The sequence below is a fragment of the Mustelus asterias genome, chromosome 6, assembly GCF_964213995.1.
Source record: "Mustelus asterias chromosome 6, sMusAst1.hap1.1, whole genome shotgun sequence".
Classification (NCBI taxonomy): domain Eukaryota; kingdom Metazoa; phylum Chordata; class Chondrichthyes; order Carcharhiniformes; family Triakidae; genus Mustelus; species Mustelus asterias.
Window position 1 is genome coordinate 74,189,654 of NC_135806.1, and position 21,275 is coordinate 74,210,928.

The following is a 21,275-nucleotide window of genomic DNA, read 5'->3' on the forward strand; positions in this document are numbered from 1 at the left end:
TAACTAAAGTCAAAAAATCATACTGACACCAGTATTTCCGACAGGAGTTTCAGATTGATTGGACTCCTTGCTGAAAATATAAAGTCTAAAAGTTACCTATTAAGTCCCCAAGTGAGTCTGCCAACAGCATAGCATCATCTGCAAAATGAACATCACAGCTGTTTCAGAAAATTCCAGAACAGATGTTCTGAAACCATTCCTTATGATGTCATTCAATACATAAATCATAAAGATATTAATAGGAGGTACAAGAGACAATTACCTTGTCGTATTTCTATTTAAGAAAGGTGAATCCAATAAACCTCCCATCTCACTTCCTACATGAATCTTGAAACAGGAATACATAGGATTTACGCATGGACTCCTATGGCTTCCGTCTTCCTCAGAAGGACCAGCTGAAGCGTGAGGTAAGAAGTCTTATGAATGTTTCTGAAAACAATCTAAGTATTACCTTTATTCTCCACCCACCATATCATGCCTTGATTGAAGATCAGACCCAGAACATTCCCACTGATATCAAATTCTGCATAGGAAGGCTAGACAAAAATAATGATTTTAATTCAATGATTTATTCCAAGCAATTATTAGAAATTAGTTTCTCGTATTACATTATAATTATATGCGTGTATCTGAATATAAAACCATAATTAGTTAGTACTTACAAATCCATACTCCAGGTCCCAACACCAGCAGTAATTAATAAATCTGACAAAAACAGCACGGAGAAAATCTCCAATCAGTATAGTTATGACGGTCGTCAAGGTATCTGAAACAGTGAGCCGGACAAACTCCTATGAGAAAATGGAAATGAACTTTAATATGTGGCAGGTCTGAGTTTCCAATGAAACCTCAACTACTTATCACAATTGTTTATTTCATAAATTTGAACACATCGCCAGGTCACCAACAATCTGCCCTGGTCCTCCACTCCGACGCTATAGTTAAGAAAGCCCACCAACGCCTCTACTTTCTCAGGAGGCTAAGGAAATTTGGCATGTCTACTACGACTCTCACCAATTTTTACAGATGCACCATAAAAAGCATCCTTTCTGGATGCATCACAGCTTGGTATGGCTCCTGCTCTGACCAAGACCGCAAGAAACTACAAAGCGTTGTGAACGTAGCCCAATCCATCACACAAATCAGCCTCCCATCCATTGACTCCATCTACACTTCTTGCTGCCTCGGGAAAGCAGCCAGAATAATCAAGGACCCCACACACCCCAGACATACTCTCTTCCACCTTCTCCCGTCAGGACAAGAGTCTGAAAACACGTACCAACCGACTCAAGAACATCTTTTTCCCTGCTGCCATCAGACTTTTGAATGGTCCTAAGCTGATCTTTCTCTTCACCCCTACCTGTAACTGCAATATTATATCCGGCACTTTATCTTTTCCTTCTCCCCTATGTACACTTAGAACAGTATGTTTTGACTGTATAGCGCACAAGAAACAATACTTTTCATTGTATCCCAATACGTGTGAACATTCCCCTGTTGTTATTTCAAGTCAAATGAAAATTAAAATGTCTGATTTATAGCAAATATACATACTTTTTGAGGATGGTTCTTCAAATAGGAATTACAGGGGCGAATCTCCAAAAAAATTCTAAGTGTCAAATTCGCTTAAAAACTGGAGTAAATCCCGCTGTTTCTTTTCAGCGTGAGTTTCAAAATGAATCTCCTACACTCTGTGCACTGCAGAGAACACGAGAGTAAATCAGTCCAAAAATCAGGGATGGGGCCTATTCCCGCTGGAGAGGCCGGCAGCATAGCACTGAGCGGACCACTGTACATGCGCCAACATGTCAGTGTCGAAATCGGCGTATGCACAGCAGCCCGCACTGCCGGCCTCCCAGTCGCTGGCCACGTCGATCACTGGCCAGCCCTGCGACCCCCGCATCGCCGACCGTGCAACCCCCCCACGCCCTGATTGCTGGCCCCCCCGAACACACCCAGGCCAGCTTTGATGTGTCCCCCCCACACTGGCAGCCCCGACCCCCCAGCGGGATGACCCCCTCCACCCCAATGGCCAGTCCCATTCACTCCCCGCCCTCCCTCTGTGACTCAGCCCAAGTGCAGACTGGCAGTGGGATCCCCCCACACCCACCAATCGCCCCAGAGGACTCTCCCCTAATAGGCCCCACCCACATTAGGTCACGCCCCCTTGGCATTGCAAATCTATGATGATAAAATTTATTTTAAACATTTGAAGGGAAATTTCTGGCACTAACTTGTATAAAGCCAATTTGGAGAAGCAGTTGGAACTGTGAAATTACTTGTACTTATATCATCCTACACAGTGGGCCCGATTTTACCATCGCGTCGCGCCCGAAAACCGTGGTAAAGTAAGGCGTGAGACCATTAACGTGATCCATGCCCGCGTCCGCACAGATGGCCACTTTACCGAGACCCGGGAATGGCTGTGATCCAATTCGCTCCCGAAACGGGCGCAACGGCGAGTTAAATGCATTTGCATGCATTTCAATTGAATTAATGAACTGCCCGCCCAACTTTATCAGCATTTCCCCCTTTACACCGCGTTCTCCAATCCGGAATCGCGCCGAAATGGACATGCTGAATAAATGTCCGAATCGGGCACTCCAGCTGCTGAAAAGGTAAGTTCAGCGCTTCCAACGGCTCTCTAACTCAGATCGGGGGTGGGGATGGGGGGGGGGGGGGGGGGGTGGGGGGGGTGGGGGGGGGGGGGGTGGGGGGGGGGGCAGATCATTCTCTGGTTGGGGAGGGCAGGCGGGTCAGATCATTCTATGGTGAGGGAATGGGGAGGGAAGAGGAGGCGGGTCAGATGTACCTCGGGGGGAGCGGGAATGAGGCCAGATCATTCTCTGGAGTGGGGGGGCGGTTGGGTGTTGAGGGGGGAGACCAGATCATTCTCTGGGGGCGGGGGGGCGGGGGAGTGAGGCCAGATCGCTCTCTGGGGGGTGGGGGGAGGCCAGATCGTTCTCTGGGGGAGGGTGGGGCGGGGGGGTGTGCGAGTGAGGCCAGATCGTTCTTTGGGAGGGGGAGAGTGAGGCCACATGGATCTCTGGTGGGGGGGACGGGGGAAGCAGGGGGTCCGCTGCCACTCTGCAGGTGATCGGTGGGGGGGGGGGGGAAGGGGGTCGCGATCAGTCTGGGTAGCGAGGGAGGTGGGTGGATAAGGGGGACAGTGATGTCTGTGGGGGCCATCGCTCCCGCTTTTCGCTCCCGGGCCGCTTTCTCCGCTTTCTGCGGCCTGGGGGTGATCTGACACGGGCGCGCTTTTTCAAATTTTTTTCTAACTGCGCATGCGCAGTTCAGAGTTCCGATCATTTCAGGCGCGCTAAGCCCCGCCCACAGCGTGATTCAGACCCACGATTTCTTTTCCAGGCTGAGTGCATATGGGGGCGCCTGAAAGCAGATTTCCAAGTCGGATCTGAATTGCGCCCAGATTCAGCACTTAGAATGAAAACGGTAAAATCAGGCCCAGTATGTTCATATTGTCAAATGTATGATCTGTGCAGAGAAAATAAATAATCTGATTCATTAAAAATTGTTTTTCATAATACCATCTATTTCAAGTATATTCCTTTTTTTGGAGATGATGTTACTTCATTCAAACCACTGATGTTTGCATTTCACTTTTGAGTCTTTTTAGTCAGAGATAGGGTGCTTATTGCTTCAAACGTATCTGTTACATTAATGGTAGATAATTTTAACAATTGTTAACATGGTCAGTTCCTTCCTAAAGGTAATGTTTAATTTTTCTGTGAGAAATATTCCATATACATTGTTCCAAATCGATTACAAATGACTCACTGAAAAAGTGGCAACTAAGTACGTTGTAATGACAGACACCAGGTTTTCTGGTTGAATGGGGTAGGCTGATGTCAGACCGATGAGGTGGTTTTATTGCTACTCAGTAAATTCCAACGAATGCAGGTGTGATCCATATATAACAAGTGGGATTGCACCAGTAGATTTTCTTGCTGTGGACTATATTCCAGCGAGTTGCCCTGGCATAGTTGTTTAAGATGGACAGCTCAATGTTTCTATTTAAATGAAGTCCATTCCTAAAAACTGCATTGTTCCCAGCTTGAGGAGAGGATTGACACACTAGTTTGTCAATCAGCTGCTGGAGATCTTGGGAATCTCAGTTTAAATTATATATATATATATTATATTTAACACAATATGTGACAGAAGATACCTGTCCCACCATGGTCTCCCAGCAAGGTCCTCTGGGTACAATTGCAGGATCAACATCTAATAGAGGACGTGAAGTTGAGTTCTCCAACCAAGTTCCATTATAAAGATTCTTCTCCCAGATAGTAATATTGTATCTAATAATCTTTTCCTCTTCAAGCTGAAACAAAATAAGCAATGTGAAGAAATATAAACTTCTTCAGCCTCAAATGTTATTTTGTATGTGAGGTCAAAATGATTAATTAATGCACTGTTCTTGCCTTCAGGTTGATTTCGTCCAATAATGCAATAATAAAGGTGTAGAGGTTACCAAGAAACAAAGCAAAAATGCGGCCCAGTTGCCACTGGAGTGCAATTCGTGGATGGTAGTTCTCTAAAGGACTAATGATGTCAAATAGCATTGGACAGAACATACCCAACAGAGACATGACCATATTTACCTAATAAAAAAGACACAAGATCAATCACATCACACAAATTGTAATTAAATGAGTACTTTAGAGAAGCAGTGGTGTCATTTCAGTATCTCTGAAGGAAATGGGGGGGTGCGCGGTAAGGAATCCCACATATCAAGACACTCAAAATAAATCTTGTTCAATAATTTCCCCCCTCCCCAAGTACATTTAATGGGGCACCGTATCCAGGAACAAGTATTTGTCAATGATTTTATGTCGGAAAACTTTGAATACATTGGCCAGGATTCTCCCGGCCTGCTGCGCTGCTCAAGCAGCTCAAGCGTTACGTCGGTCACAAGTCTCCAAACATTTTTTATAGCCCAATAAACTCCACGCCAAAGATTATCATATGGAAATTTGAATTTCCATATGATTAGAGGGCCCGGGACAGGATTCTCCAGGACTGCTCGCATTGGAGGGGCTGGAAAGCTGTCAATCTGGGGTTTGCGGGGCAGGCTAGTGATCGGGAGGCCGTCTGGGGGGGCCAGTGCGCATGCGCCGATCTTCGCATTGACAGATCAGCGCATGCGCAGGGGCCCACTCAGCACTATTCTGCAGACCTCACAAGTGGGAATAAGCCCTGCCCCCTACTTACCAGAGGGAATCACGCTGAGGCACGCTGCAGTGCTCAGAGTGTCAGAGATTCATTCTGGTAAGTTCGTCCAAAAAACAGGCAGGAAATACTCCCGTTATCCTGCCCGTTGGTCACATACTTTTGTTTTGGGAGAATCCCAGCCATTGTTTTTAATAAATTTAGTCAGTACATATTGTGATTCCTCCACCAGAGCGATGGTGTGTGAAAAACCTCACAAAGAATGCCAGCCTTCTGTTAATGACAAAGACTTTAGTGTGCGGGTTTTCCTATGAGTCACCATGTTGTAATAATGTTTCTGGAGTTACACATCCACCCACAATGTGCTCACATTCCTGTTGATTTATTGTTGTTACAGATCTGACAGGAAAGCCCATATTTGAAATGGGAAGTAAAATTAATTTTGCATTTCTTGGCTTGTCTACTGATTGTACTGAGCCCTTTAAAATGTATAAGCCCCCATGGTCCCATACCTACTCTAGGTTAGAGCGAGGCATTGTGTAGTTCACCCTGAGAATTCTGCAGGCATATATGAAGAGAAATGCATTGCATGACATATTTCATCATTTGAATCCCATTTTAATACTATCCCACATATGTGGGCAGAAATGTCGTACCTCGGATATGAGTCTCATTGGGAAATCCTAGAAATGCTGTCACATATACAGATCAATGGACGTGTCATGTCTGAGTTTTCTTTCTCAATTACCTCAGGTCAGCCTAGCCCGAAAGGAAAATCTGCTCTAACATTTCCCAACAAAATGTGACACACTTAAAGTGCAGCAGTGGACAACTGATGGATTCCTTGAATGCATATCTAAATCAGTAAAATGGAAAATATAATCTGAGAAGAATATCTGTGTACAATGGGTTCATTTTGATTTTGTGTAACAGTGTAAAAGGTTCAACTCCCTAATTATATTTCAATGCCCCAAGGTCACATAAGCTTCTACATTGGTAGTCACGATATCAACAGATTTAAAGAATAAACAATAATTCTGTTTCATTGCATGCAAATGAAAATAAATGAGCCCACACGAGGTGGTTATTCTATTGAAATGATCACTCTTAGCCTGGCACAAAGCTGCACCCAAGAAATTTCTAGGCCATATACAGTTAACAATTATGCTTGATAGGGCCTCGAGCCTATATGATCTAACACTCAAGTTAGAAACTCTCCCCTCTGATGTAGAACAATTCCAGCAACTATTCTACGTATTTGCCAATGGTAGGAGTGAGCTACACACCAAGAGAAAAGGAATCAATCTGAAACTGGCTCATTCAAGTATACATGTCGAGAAGGAAATATTTAAGTTTTTAACCTAGTTCAGATTATACAGCTGCAAATGGTCTATATTTTTAAGAACGATATATTATTACATATGGCTTTACTGATCTGCCAAATTGTCATTCCTTTGTAAATGTGCAATGTTAGATGGACAACTGTCACACTGATGTGCCTCCACATCTTGTTCCAAAATTCCTTATATACTTTTAAAATTAACTTGGTGCTGTGAGACTGCTTACTTTTAAAATTGTTTTTGCTGTTATTTATGTATGTATGCTTTCTATGCAGCAATCCAGCAGCTATCTGTTCATTCAATCTTCAATAATTGTCCATTTTATTTATTTCCCTTTGTAGATTGCTATCCAAAATCTGACCCAATTCTTCCCTTCACATCTATCCCATCCACCAAACTTCTGTATTCTCTTTTCACTCCATAAAAGACTGAGGTGAAATTTCAGTGCTTTGGTCAGGAAAATGATAGCAGATCTCACTGAGAGAATCAGAATTTGTAATTGTAATTGAATTTGAGATTGTAACTGTCAGTTTTACCCTAAACGCCACAGGAAGTGAGGGAAGGTGAGCAACATCTCCACCTTAGCTGAAGATGTAATTATGCAAATGACGTGTTTAGGTCAGAATGGCATCAGCCAAATCTACACAATTTACTATGGCTTCAATTTAGTGTGATCTACTACTTTGTGTTTTAACTATCTATTCCTTTATGTGCTCAATATAATGAAAAGATGAGGGCCAGTACAGATCCATCTATTGCCACATCCCACCAATTAGAGAAGTTTTATCCCTGCTCTCTGTCTCCTACTGGTAGTATATTACAGATCATTCAAGAGTCTGAATCGCTGTAGTAACATGCATTTTTACCAGCATGTTATAACCTGGAGCTATGGTTAGTGATGGTAAAGGCTCCGATTTTCTTTCCATCACATGGCTGACTCGGAATTTCTTCTCGGTTTCCTATCTCCAAATAAATTATTAACCCATGTCACAAGGTTTCCACCAATCATCGAATCCCTACAGTGCAGAAGGAGGCCATTTGGCCCATCGAGACTGCACCAACAACAATCCCACCCAGACCCTATCCCCATGTATTTACCTTGCTAATCCCCCTGACACTAAGGGGCAATTTATCATGGCCAATCCACCTAACCAGCACATCTTTGGAATGTGGGAGGAAACCGGAGCACTCAGAGGAAACCCACGCAGACCAGGGAGAATGTGCAAACTCCACACAGTCACCCAAGGCCGAAATTGAACCCGCATCCCATGCGCTGTGAGGCAGCAGTGCTAACCACTGTGGCATCATGACACCCATTCAGTATTTCTTTTAATAATACTCTCATAATAAAGTATTTCAAAACATTTGTTAACAAATATCCACCTTTACCTTATAATTTAAGCAAGGGGGAATTCCTCTAGTTTTGCCATATGTAATTTATCAAAATAAGTATTTATTATATTAATCAAAAAATTAAGCAGGTGACAGGCATTAAAAAATAGGTGTTACACATCTAATATAGAATGGACAAATCTAAGTTTTTACGAATCAAATGTTTCAATTTAGTCCAGAGTTTATGAACGACAAATAGTCTATTTAAAATAATTAAAATGTATGTTTCAAAGTACATTTAGGTTTGTGTAACTGATTCCATATAGCACCCTGTTCCCACAGTTGTGTAAACTACTCGGTGCACTAACTTCATTTCTTTCCCACCAGCCATAGTCGTCCAGTCCCTCCTGTGCGAATTTCTGAGACCTTCTGACAACGAAGAAAATAAGATAGCCACTTCCAGCCAGAGTGAGGAGAACCAAAAAGTTGGCAAGAACCCGTAAGAATCTGGTTAAATGAATATTTCCTTCTTTCCGATTCTCTTGTTCCTCAAGAATGGATTCCTGTGTTCAAGTTCATTTTTAAAGTTAATTTGTGAATGTCTAATAAAGCATCCATCTACAGGACCAACAACTTATGGCATGTGAATCTTAGATGAATATATTACTTCTGTTACATATTTAGGTTTAATGATCCATTAGAGTGAGACATAATGCAAACAATCTAGGCATTCTACCATCATTTTCTAAAAGTTCAGTATCTTAGCAAAAGATAACTCAGTACATGAGGCAAGCTGGTGTCCTCAACGCCTTGCTCCAAGCCCGAGCCCACCCTACTCCAGGATCCTTGAGGGACCCTTCCTCTGCAGCCTTGTAGTAACAGAGGGGCAAATGGCCACTGAACCAACCTCCTTGAGCCCCCACAAGGCCCAAGGCACCGGGCCAGAGTGTCAGGGGGCAGTGCACTGTTGTGGCACTGACAAGGTTCTTGGCCTACAGGGAGGCTGAGTGGGGGGCCTGAGGGGGGAGGGGAGCTAGGTCAGGTCACTCTCACGCCTGCGTGATGGGGGGAGGGTTAGCCATTATTTGTGGGTGGGGGGAGAATGACCTTCTTTGGTGAGGTGCTAGTGGTTCTCGTCTGGTCAGTGTGGAGGCCTCCTTTACATTTTTGTGACAGGGTCTGTCTCCAAGCACAGAAATTGGGCCACCATTTAAAAATGGCGGCCCAGTCTTGGAACAGCAGGGCTGGACATTGGGTTGTCTGATATGAATAATTTAGCATCTATTGGTGGGAGAATCCCACCTGTTAGATGCTGCTAACAGCAGTGGGAAACCCAATTTGGGAGAATCGCGGCCATAGGGCTGAATTCTTTGGCCTCCCAGCTGCATGTTTACCGCCAGCGGGAGGTGATGCATTATTTACTAGCAGCGGCATTCTCTGGTCCCACCACTGTCAATGGGAATTCCCACTGATGTCACCCCACGCCGGAAGGAATCCCGCGGGCGGGGGTGCGCTGCCCGCAGGACCGGAGAATCCCGCCAGCGTAATGGCCCGGAGAATTCCAGCCTTAGTTTTTTAAAAACAAGTTGAGGTATGAAAATACAGATGCTTCTGGGTTTATAAATGAGTCACAGGTATAATAAAATTGGTTAGAGTTAAATAATAAGGGCTTAAGTATGACTGGTGTTTTGCCCATCATGTTTGATAATAGGAAGCCATTTCACAGAGTTGCAGAACCTTTTTGGAGGTTTACCTGTGGATAGTTATAGTCTTCAGGCAATATTGAATAGGATGAGTAGAACCTGTGGCAGCGCAAATTGTATGATCTGTGCAGCTCATGGACTTAATAGTCCAAATAGACATTTCTTCTCCCACATGTATGTTGTCACATTAACCAGCTCATGGACTACTAACATGACATTCAGACAAATTAAATAGTTTGTACAAAACCATTGACGAACTTTAATGATTATTGCATGGACCATTACAAAAATCTATTTACCAAAAGGAACAAATTGAAATTTGAAGCAATATGGTGATGATCAATGTATATTTATAACCCAATAAATGACAACCACAAAGTAATGCAGTACCTTAAAACTGGTAGTGATGGAAGCAAACTTATTGTCTGCCGTTTCTGCATTGCCAATCAAATAGTCCCAGCTTGTAAACATCTTCCAACTAAAGTTAAAACTTGTGTCATCTCCACCACCTTCCTCATTCGCATTGCTTGCCATTCTGAAGAGTAGATGGAAATGTTATAGCTTTATCTTAATAAAGTATTGTGATTAGTTATTCACTATGCTCAAAGAAACAAAGAAATATAGATTAGATGATGTAATGCTGTCAAGTCACTAGGAACTGTTAGGATTCATTTGAAACCACAGGGTGAAAGTAAGAGGACCACCTGCCTCCATTAACTTCAGTGCATTGAATTTGTGATGTGTCACACAGAGGGAGAATAGACAAACACACACAGATAAGAAATTTTCCTCGGAATAAACATGGAATGAATTACAAAATGTCAAATATTCCATGAAAAAATCACTTCATCAAGGAGACAGTTGCCAAGCTATGTCACCTGATCAAGCCACAACCCGAGCATCCTATCAGGTATGGACAACATTGTTAGTGGCTCTAAAGGTCACCCTAAACTTTAGTGAATCCAAAAAAAATCAGCCTGGAAGTTCAGGAATGCAGCATCCATTTTTGGATACTAATTGGCTTATTAAGCCCCCGAAGTGGTTTTTCCATTTCTAGCCAGAATCTGTCGTCGTCATTTTGGGAAAGGATGGGGCACACATAGGCAACATTGAACATCAAAAACAAGTTATTTAAATTAAAATCCTGCACTTCTTGCAGAACCAGTTCTAGATTTTCAAATATAGGGCTTTACTCACACAGCACAACATGGTGCTAACTGGCAGGAAAGCCCCTACACTAATGCCATTTAAAGGGATGATGTATATTTGCAGTACAGTTGCTACTTTACAATTTCAGGCTGCTGCTTATCTTCTGGGCATTGTTTCAACATGCATTATCACAGAGAAAGATTTTGCTGGATTAGCAATGTTGTTGCTATTTGTTCCACTCTCTTGAGTAAAGAAATGTCTCCTGAATTCTTTATTGGATTTCTCGGCAACTGTCTTGAACTGATGGCTCCTAGTTTTGGATTGACTCACATATGGAAACGTCAGGCTGGATTTATAAGATATAGAACATTTTGGTAATTGGGACCATTTAACCAGGCTGCCAGAGCAATATATCTACTGATCAACAATTAGCATGCCACCTTTGGGTTCACCATGCAGTTAGTGATGGCAGGAGGGTTTGGAGGAGGGAGGGCCACTCAGCATGCCGGCAGCCTTCACATGGACTGGAGTGCCAGTGAGCTACTCAGGCAAAAGCTCCAAAGTAGGGCAAAGGGAAATGGATGTGAGAAAATGCTGACGGAACTAACCACCATCTCTGTAAACCCGGCACTGTCAGTGAGAGTAGTCTCCAGGACTTGCTATTGCAAAGGCAGTCTCTGCATACACATGGTCTCAGACTTGCCACTTGCACCAGTGTTCAATCAGATTATATCTTCTTTTTATGCCACGCTGACCTCCTCCTGGATAGCCACCTCCCTAAGAAACTTGCTGCTAATTGCTCATTTACAGTAAGAAGTTTAACAACACCAGGTTTAAGTCCAACAGGTTTATTTGGTAGCAAAAGCCGCACAAGCTTTCAGAGCCTTAAGCCCCTTAAATTGCTCATTTAACCAGTTTTATTGGCTTGCCAACACAGCTGTCACGACACAGAAGCTGCTTCTGGCAAAATCAAAACAAGGGTGGAACATGTCAGTGAACCGGCAAAAGATATTTTTCTCTGATTTTACTTGCTTCCCCCAACTCCAAACCCGCCTCCAAGTGCCTGGTAATATTTCCCACTCTACATCTACCCTATCAAATTCTGTCAGAAGTTTAAAGACCACAATCAGGTCATCTCTCAGCCTGGTCTTTTCTGGAGAAAAGAGTTGCATTCTGCTCAGTCTTTCCGGAGTCATGTCTCCTCTTGCTGTACATCTAACATCAAGATCGTTCAATCAATCCACTCCCACAGAAAGGCTGCTCTGAAGCTGACCAGCAGCAGATGCACAGGGGCCAATCGTGTTGAATAGATTCTCACCGGTGCAGCTCCATACTAATCTTTCCTTATGCATTTGTGTTTTTCCCAGGTAATTAGAAAAAGAGAAAAGACTGGCTCCTGAGATTGACTGGAATGCAGTAGTTGCAATATATGAAATTGGCATTAATATGGATGTGACAGGCTAAAAGATGCGTTGTCAAGTTATGCTAGAGTGTTGCCGAATTAGTGCCAATGTGAAGCTAATAAAACTAGTCTTTGCTTGATGGTGATGCACCATCAATGCAAGAACAAACAGGCTTTTATTAGCAAAAGACTTGGAGCACACCCATGCCGATGAACTGGTCCAGACTGAGGCAGGGGGTGGGGAGCAGTCACCTTTATACCTGGACCGGGGGGGGGGGGGGGGGGGCAGGAGTCCCAGGCAGGGCCGGCAGGTTCGTGTCCAGGCATGTCACACACACAGGCAATAAGCTAACAGTGGTTTACCACAAAGGGGACATCATGTAAAGTGACCTGTTTGGCACAGGTGATTCGATTGCATTGTACTGCATGTTGAATTGTTTCTGGGTTTTGAATCAATCTGATCCTTTTGCTTCACCATAATTATGAAAGAAATTGTTGCTATTGGAGTTAGCGCTATTACTGCTCACTGAAAATAATTTTCCCAACTCTCGGAAAATAATAGGCATGATGGAACCAGCCTTGATTTCAACTGTCAGCTTGGTTTGACCTGATCTCACCTCCATCAATTAAATATCAATTCCAAACTAAAACTATTATCATATTTGGAGCAGGTAGTAGAAAAACAATGCTCAGTTCATTTTTTTTCGGTTTGTTGCTTCCAATTTTTATATGAAATATAGAACATAGAATTCTATGATTTCATTTCTCATGAAATGTTATTTCATTAAATCAGTCCGGCTTGGATTGGTTTGAGTTTCTGTTCCAATACGACACAGACTCATAATAATTATATACTGCATTGTTCATTCCTTGTACACAGATGATACTATACTTATCCCAATATACCAATTATATCACTCACACATAAGATGGAATTGAATGCTGGTCGAGGGAGTGGGAATGAGGTGGAGGGATCTGTTGAATCGCATGGGGGGGGGGTGCCGCGTCAGTTCTCCAATGTCAGGAGCAAAGGCCCAAAGTATCCCAGTGATGGGGAGGGATTGGGACAGCAATACTGAGGCCATGCAGTGAAAAGGTAATTCTAATGGTTTAACATATCATTACCATTCATTAACATAGAGCTTCCTGCAATTAAATATCTTTGGAATTAAGTATGAGGCATATGGGTATCACAGGCCTTCAGTTTTCCAATGCCTGGGAGCAGGCAAGTCAGTCCATGAGGGGAAGGGGAGCCTGTTTGGAGCTGCCGCCTCAACTCAATTCGCTTTGTTGAAAGAGGGAGAAGAACTATGCTTCTTCACGATGGAGGGCAAGGGTTTCTGTGGGGAGGTTGCAGGTCACCACGGAGAGGACACCCCAAGGAGGTCAACGGTGATCTTGGAGAGATCAAGGGTCAACTTGGGAAGGTTAGGGTCACTGCAGGGTGGTCGACGGTCATTTCAAGGAGGTCGCAGATCACTGCAGGGCAGCCAAAGTGTCATTGAAAGGAGGTCGAGGGCCATTGCAGGGAGGACAAAGGATACTCCAGGTGCACAAGCGACAATGTGGGGAGGAGAAGGACAGGTTTAACTGGGTGCAGGATCTTGGTGACTTTGGAAAAGGCACTTCAACCACAGGCTTATGGAGTTACTTGAAGGCCAGAGACCAAGTGGAGGACAGACCCTTGCCGGGTTTAACATCTGTCGAGCTTTGGGAGCCAACCATCACCCAATGTTCCAGCTGGAGTTGGAGGTGGGAGGGGGGGGGGGGGGGGGGGGGGGGGTTGCAGAGGGAGACTGAAACTGGTCCAGATGTATAAATGGCTATCAACCTGTACTTGGTCCAAATGCTGATGATGGTCAGAAGGGAGCCAATCAGGGGCCAGTCAGATGAAGATCATTGCAGTGTCCCAGAGCTCACAGGTCTCACCTGAACCACCTCTGAATGTTTGAGAGACAATGCCAGCGACAATTGCAGACACCTTGGGAGGCTGTCACTGACCTGTGTTCTCTGCTGCAGGATGACCTATGGCCCCTGGGACTGGAAGGGAACTAAATGCTGTGACTTTGAATGTGAAGGTGTATTAAATTTCTATACCAGCAACTCCTTTCATGGCTCCACCTGGGGCAGGAGCAGCACCTCCCAGGCAGCAGCACACTGCTGCATCAAAGAAGTAACAAATGCCCTGTTTAAAAGGGCCAGGGGGTTTCTGGGATACAGGAAGGATCCCAAGAGGAGGCCAAAGGTTCTTTGGTCTTTGGAACTCCTGCAGGCTTCCCACAAGCACAGAGGTTATCGATTGCACACATATGGCAATGTAAGCTCCCTAGGAGAAGCCTGTGGCATTCATCAAGAAAAAAGGGGTTCCATTTCATGAGCATTCTATTGCGACCACTGTAAACAAACACTCCAGGTGTCTGCTCAGTTCCCAGGGAGCACTCATGACACTTACATTCTAAGCCACACTCAGCTGCTGCAGCTCCTTGAAGACCCTGTACACCTGCATGGATGGATTCTGGACGAGTTGGGTTATCCACTCAAGACCTGGTTGATGAGACGGTGAGGCACCCACGAACTCTAGCTGAGGAACAGTATAATGAATGCCCTTGTTTCAACACAGGCCATGACTGAGCAAACCTTTGGCTTGTGGAAAATGAGTTTGTCTGATCCAATCCAGCAGAGCTCAGCAATATGCACATCAGAGGGTCTCACGGATAATCAATTGTGTTTGCACAATCTCACGCAACAAACTATTGACCCAGATAAGGAGAATTTGGACAGTTCACCCCCTTGTCAGACTGGATTCCTTGTACACACTTCCACTCTCACAGACTTGTACAAAGATGGAAGCATGAGCCTGCAGCTTCTCACCCATAAGCCTCATGATGCATTGGCCATTAGGCTTATACTTCTTTTGCTCGCCTGCTTGCTCCCTCCCCCGGCTGAGACAATTATTGCTGCCCTCATGAGAGGCATATTGTTCTAACAATTCTGTCATATTCACCCTGGCAGCACGGAGCAGTTCGTTGATCCTCTTTCTGCATCAGATCTGAGTGCCCCTGTGGATGCCATAGTTGTTAACTTCCACTGCAAGATCCATCCGGGCTTCTTTGTTTAGGCAGGCGCTGTTCTCAAGCCCTTTGGTTGGGGGGAAAAGACTTCCCAGCATCCCTGAGCAGCATGGAGGAGAATCCCCAGGTATGCATTACTGAACCATGGGGCCCCTTTGTCTACTTTGCGCCTTTTGGCAGTTGGACATCTTTCTCAATGCTGATCACAGATCAGGACAAGCAAAGAAGCAGCTAGAGGTCTGGCTGATGAGCTTGGGGTTCAGTGAAAAATAAAAGGCTGTTTCTGGAAGCCTATTCAGGAGTGGAATACCCTCTGACTCTGCAACACAGAAGCTACTGCCTTCTGGTCACTGTCGGCATGTTCAGTTGCTGCTTAAAAATGGCACCCAGACAGCCGACCCCATCAATGATGGAGGGTTCAGAAACTTCCTTCTTGCCCCCACTGCATAATTGGCCGAGCCCCACACCTCCACCTGTGTATTGTCCAGCTGCCATGTTTTCACAGTTGGTCAGCTGGTCCTGCTGCTACCAGCAATGCCACCCACTTCCGGGTCCACCAGGACGACTAAATTTCATTTATATTATCAACACCATTCACATCATTGCAAAGATTCATCAATAAAATCTTCCATCGTGTCTATGGTTTGTTAAGATACCGTCTTTTTCCAATTAAATAATTGTACTGAAGATAAACAATAAAATTATTACAAAAAAATTGAGGGGTAAAAGTTTTGACTTGCTATGCAGAATATTGAACTAATTAGTTTGGGTTCTTATGACAAGGAAAGAATACATTAATGTCTACTGGGAAGATGTAACTTACGTTCTAATCACCACCATGAAGCTGTATCCTATTGTACCAATTCCCACCAGGAAGTAGCCCAAGGGTAGCCTGAACTTCAGCCATCCAATTGTCCTCTGGTTATTATAGTAACCATAGAAAAGGACAGAATATTGTGCATATCCCTGGCAAAGTTACAAAGAATTTTTAAAGAGTTATTCTTCACAAAAATTATCAACAATAAGCTGCTCTCAAATCTATATTCATCTTGCTCCAAATTAAAATTTCCAAAAGTAATGATCTTCTATTCCAGCATAAATAGGTACATATGTTTACTTAGCAGAGATTTTTCAAACAAAAATTGAACTTACCCCAAAATCCCACAATGTGGCAAAGTTCATGGCTGAGTCTTGTTCACTCTTTGGAACAGTTTTTCGCGGCATGCTACCATACGGTTTTCCCATCAGAGCCTAAAGTCAATAAAACTCAAATATTGAAACTATTCTTTAGAGAATGACATATAACCATTTGTGAATTATTTTCAACCTCAACAATTGGCAATTGATATTATCATGGGAATGTCTGTCTTTTAAAGATAAAAAACAACACTTCTTTATAATCAATAATGGAAACAACACAAGATGAGGTTCGTAATCACAAAGGGCTATAGAATAGAGGTATACTGTTCAAGTTCTAGTTTTGGATTTGATCCTTCCTCAAGTAGTGTCCGCAGTTTCTTCAGTTATTGTCCCATTTAGCCACTATTAATTTCAGAATTTTGTAAAACCCAATACATGAATGGAATTTCCACTGATCTTCCGGTGTCTTTCAGGAGAAAGTTTCTGCTATTAGTCTTTAATGAAAACTAGTTCAAATTTGTTTAAAAAGCAAATGAAGCAAAAGGTCTGTGATTCCAATGTCTAGATAACTAGAGTCCAGAGTGCAATCCAGTCCAGAATAACGGAGCAAGGAAGAAGGTTAAAAGTGGTCTTGGAAGGCCTTCAATAGAGGAAAGACCCAAAATAATGAATCCATAAAAGCAGCATCTAGTAACATCCTGAAAGGTTTATTTGTAATTAACAGGATATGGATGCCACTGGCAAGACCAGCATTTGTTGTCCATATCTAATGGTTTCCGTGAACATGGCAATGAACCACATCTTGCATAGTGGCCTGCTCGGCTATTTCAGAGAGCAGTTAAGAATCAGTCATATGATGGCCTGGAGTGATATAGTGACCAGGTAAGAATAGCAGACTTTCATCCCTAAAGGGTGTTCGAACCCAAATGAGTTTATGATCACCATGAAGTTTTTTTTAATTCCACATTTCATTTAATTCATTGGCCAGAATTTTCCAGCCTCCCCTGAAGTGTGTTTTCCCACAGTGGAGGCAGATCACCATAGACTGCCAATGGGATCTCCCGGCCCCACCTATTTCTACGCCATTTTGCATGGCTTTCCCGTCTCACTGCTGGAGAACCTTCCATGGGGGTCGACTCTGACAGTTTGGAAGATTCCGCCAATGGGAAAGGCTAGAAAACCCCACCCATTGCATGTAAATTTCCAAGTTGCAATTTGAACTCGTTGTCTTTGGATCAAGCCTCTGGAATACTAACACAAAAACAGAAAATGCTGGAAATCTCAGCAGGTCTGACAGCATCCGTGGGGAGAGAATAGAGCCAATGCTTCCAGTCTGGATGACACTTCGTCAGAGCTGACAAATACTAATTCAGTTACATAACCATGATGTTACCATACCCCTGAATATAAAAGCAGGGTCCAGCACATCAGCCCTGATTTTAATCTCAGTCGAAAGGCAAACATGGGTTCAGTGAAGAGCCGCCAGGGTCTCACCCCAACTCGCCAGTATGTAGCCCAAACCATTTTAACTTCACGCCCCAGCTGAACTCAATGACAAAGACATGAGGCTGGCTGGAGCAAATGGGCAAACATGGCATCCAACATTAGTGGGAATGTTCCGTGACTGTCAGGTATATAGATCAGTGGGGCTCCTGGCACAACTTTTGTTAGCTAACTATACTGCGATTAACATTATTGAAGGTGCATTATCACCACAACGGCTGCAGAGAAATACACAAAAAAAACATACTTTTAAAAGAACTAGGAATGGGAAATGAATGTGAACACGCCAGCATAATCCTACTTTTGGAAAAACACAATAAAAAACATTGATTCCATGCAAGATTGTATTCCTGAAAATAGAAGTGACAAACAGGCTATGGAGCTTTAATGACTTTAATGAGGCCCACAAGGTGGACCTTGTAGAATTTGAGCTCCCTGTTGAAGGCAGTAATGCATTGGCCAAACAGGGAGCCCTGTCTGCGTATATAATGTGGAGTGTCAGCGTTACTGGCACTCAGGGTTTATATTCTGCATGAGGAAGTACCTTTTGGAATCTTGCTAACTATTTAAATAAATCTAAGTTTGATGAAGGGACACCTGCCTCTGAAGAGTTATTTCAGGAGTCATTATAGGTCTCCACCCATTTTCACAGCCATTGTATTTCCTGGCAGTACATCTGCCAGATACCAGAAGAATCTGCCCAAATATAGATGTGTGCAGTTAAATGGGGAAGCAATAACCATGCAATGTTAAATGTCCACATTGCCATCATGTCTTGGTGATGCGGGAGATGACTTATTCTATTGATATGAGGATCGAGAGGCATGAGGAAATGCGAAACAAAGTTTAAACAACTATACTTCAATGGAATGAGGAATGATTGAGCAGCAGAGATTTATTTCTTGAATTTTTCTTCAACAGTGAAAGAAAGAATATGATCTCTGGTGACACTGCCTGGCCCTCTTAGCTGCTACATAATAAATATTGCATTAAAATCATATGAACAGCTGCAGAAAATAATTAAACAGGGTAACCTGGAGGACTGGAAGACAAGGGGGGATGGGGGTTTGGGGAAGTTTTATTCATGCTTCAGATATTCAAAGCCCTGGTTAGACCACACCTGGAATACTGTGAGAAGTCTGGACATGTAGGAAAGGTATATTGGCCTTGGAGGGAATGCAGCTTAGATTTACTAGAATAATGCCTGGACTCCAAGGGTTAAGCCACAAGAGTGATTACACAAACTAGAGTTAACCTGTAATGTAAAAGGTTAAGGGGCGGTTTGATAAAAGTTTTCCAGATACTAAAGGGAGATATTAGCTTTCAAGTTTTCAAGATACTAAAGATAGCATATATTAAGGAAAACTATTTCCATTATAATTCAGGCCCAGATCTTTCAAGAGTGATTTGATGTGATTTATTATTGTCTCATGTATTAGCATACAGTGAGAAGTGTTGTTTCTTGCGCCCTATACAGACAAAACATCCCGTTCATAGAGAGGGAAACAAGAGAGTGCAGAATGTAGTGTTACAGTCATAGCTAGGGTTTAGAGAAAGGTCAACTTAGTGCAAGGTAGGTCCATTCAAAAGTCTGTCGGCAGCAGGGAAGAAGCTGTTCTTGAGTCGGTTGGTACGTGACGTCAGATTTTTTATATCTTTTTCCCGAGGGAAGAAGGTGGAAGAGAGAATGTCCAGGGTGCGTGGGGTCCTTAATTATGCTGGCTGCTTTGCCGAGGCAGTGGGAAGTGTAGACAGAGTCAATGGATGGGAGCCAAAAGGGAAAATGCTGGAAAATCTCAGCAGGTCTGGCAGCATCTGTAAGGAGAGAAAGGAGCTGACGTTTTGTCAATGGATGGGAGGCTGGAGTGCGTGATGGATTGGGCTACATTCACGACCTTTTGTAGTTCCTTGTGGTCTTGGGCAGAGCAGGAGCCATACCAAGCGTTCTATGGTGCATCTGTAAAAGTTGGTGAGAGTCGTAGCTGACACGCCAAATTTCCTTAGTCTTCTGAGATAGTAGAGGTTTTGGTGGGCTTTCTGTTGGCATGAGGGGACCAGATGTGAAGATGCCGGATGTGGAGGGGACCAGGACAGATTGTTTTTGATCTGGACACCTAAAAACGTGAAGCTCTCGGCCTTTTCTACTTCATCCCTATTGATGTAGACAGGGGCATGTTCTCCTTCACGTTTCCTGAAGTCGATGACAATCTCTTTCGTTTTGTTGACATTGAGGGAGAGTGAAACTCAGAAAGATACACACGCAAAGGGTGGACGATGTTTGGAACTTCCACAGAGGGCAACTCATGCTAGATCAAAGCTAATTTTAAGCTGAGACTGATAGATTTTTGTGAACCAAAGGTAATAAGTGATATGGGTAAAGGTGGGCATCTGGAGTTAGGTTGTGGATCAGCCATGAGCTCAGACCTAAAGAGCAAAATGGTTTACAACTGTTCTTATTTTCATGGGCCAGTATTTTACCTCCGCCACCCTGGCAGTTTTAGGTGTGATGGGAGTTTGAAATTGCAGGGAGGGATTCTTTCTACCTTCCTGCCCGCCTGATCTTGCAACAATTTTAAGCTGGGGCAGGCAAGGCCTCAGATTGGGAGCCCACCTTTTCCCCAATTGAGGCCATTAAGTGGCCAATTAATAGCCATTGACGGCTATTCTTCACACCTCCCCCACCCCCCCCTCCCCGCCCCAGCATCAATTTTTAGGTTGGTGGATGGCTTGAAGTTCCGTGGCAGAAGGCGAGAAATAATCCGTTAGATCTGGAGCGGGAAGGGGAAGGGGTGCACCTCCATCGGAAGACCCTGTTTGACTGGGGAGCCCCCTGAAGGCCTGGTGGACCTCAAGACCTCCTGCCCTCACCCCATTCCCTCTCATGATACTCCAGCCTTCCCTACCCTCCCCACCCTGATGGACCCCTTGACAGTGGATTCAGTCACAGGCGTCCTGTTGCAGTCCTTTGTCCAGCCACTGCAGTACTGTTGCTGCAGGGACAGGAGAGCCGCCAGCCAATCAGATTGAAATATCTAGCTTTCAAAGGCCGTTCATCATTGTTAAACCCAATTAGTTTACTGACGAATGTCAGTTTTAATTGAAAACATTTTAATGATGGAATAACGATTTGTATTTTTTTTAAAGTTTACCTCAGGGATCATGACCAAACCAAAGGTTAATCCAAACAGAACCATATTGATCCCATACATCCATCTCAGGAATATGAAATATGATGCAACTGATGAACCAAAGTGACCTGGTAAAACAAAACAAAAGTGTTATTGCAAACTATATATCATGGATCATAGAATCCCGACTGTGCAGAAGGAGGCCATTCAGACCTTAAAGCCTGCACCAACTACAATCCCACCCAGGCCGTATCCTGGTAATCCCACATATTTACCCTGCTAATCCCCTGACACTAAGGAGCATTTAGCATGGC

General features: G+C 43.7%; 1 protein-coding gene across 2 annotated transcripts in view; it reads right to left on the reverse strand.

Moving 5' to 3' along the window:
• The window catches only part of LOC144494935 (transmembrane channel-like protein 1), a 107,421-nt gene that overhangs the window by 12,356 nt on the left and 73,790 nt on the right, over positions 1 to 21,275 (reverse strand). The window contains exons 8-16 of one of the 2 annotated variants that reach the window (XM_078214559.1): positions 20,983 to 21,089; positions 16,343 to 16,441; positions 16,014 to 16,156; positions 9,959 to 10,103; positions 8,162 to 8,428; positions 4,446 to 4,625; positions 4,190 to 4,345; positions 663 to 791; positions 469 to 536 (exon numbers count right to left, since the gene is read on the reverse strand). In XM_078214559.1, the coding sequence (XP_078070685.1) occupies positions 469 to 536; positions 663 to 791; positions 4,190 to 4,345; positions 4,446 to 4,625; positions 8,162 to 8,428; positions 9,959 to 10,103; positions 16,014 to 16,156; positions 16,343 to 16,441; positions 20,983 to 21,089 (1,294 nt within the window). The remainder of the gene's footprint in view (positions 1 to 468; positions 537 to 662; positions 792 to 4,189; positions 4,346 to 4,445; positions 4,626 to 8,161; positions 8,429 to 9,958; positions 10,104 to 16,013; positions 16,157 to 16,342; positions 16,442 to 20,982; positions 21,090 to 21,275) is intronic. The other variant, XM_078214558.1, reaches the window with a different exon arrangement.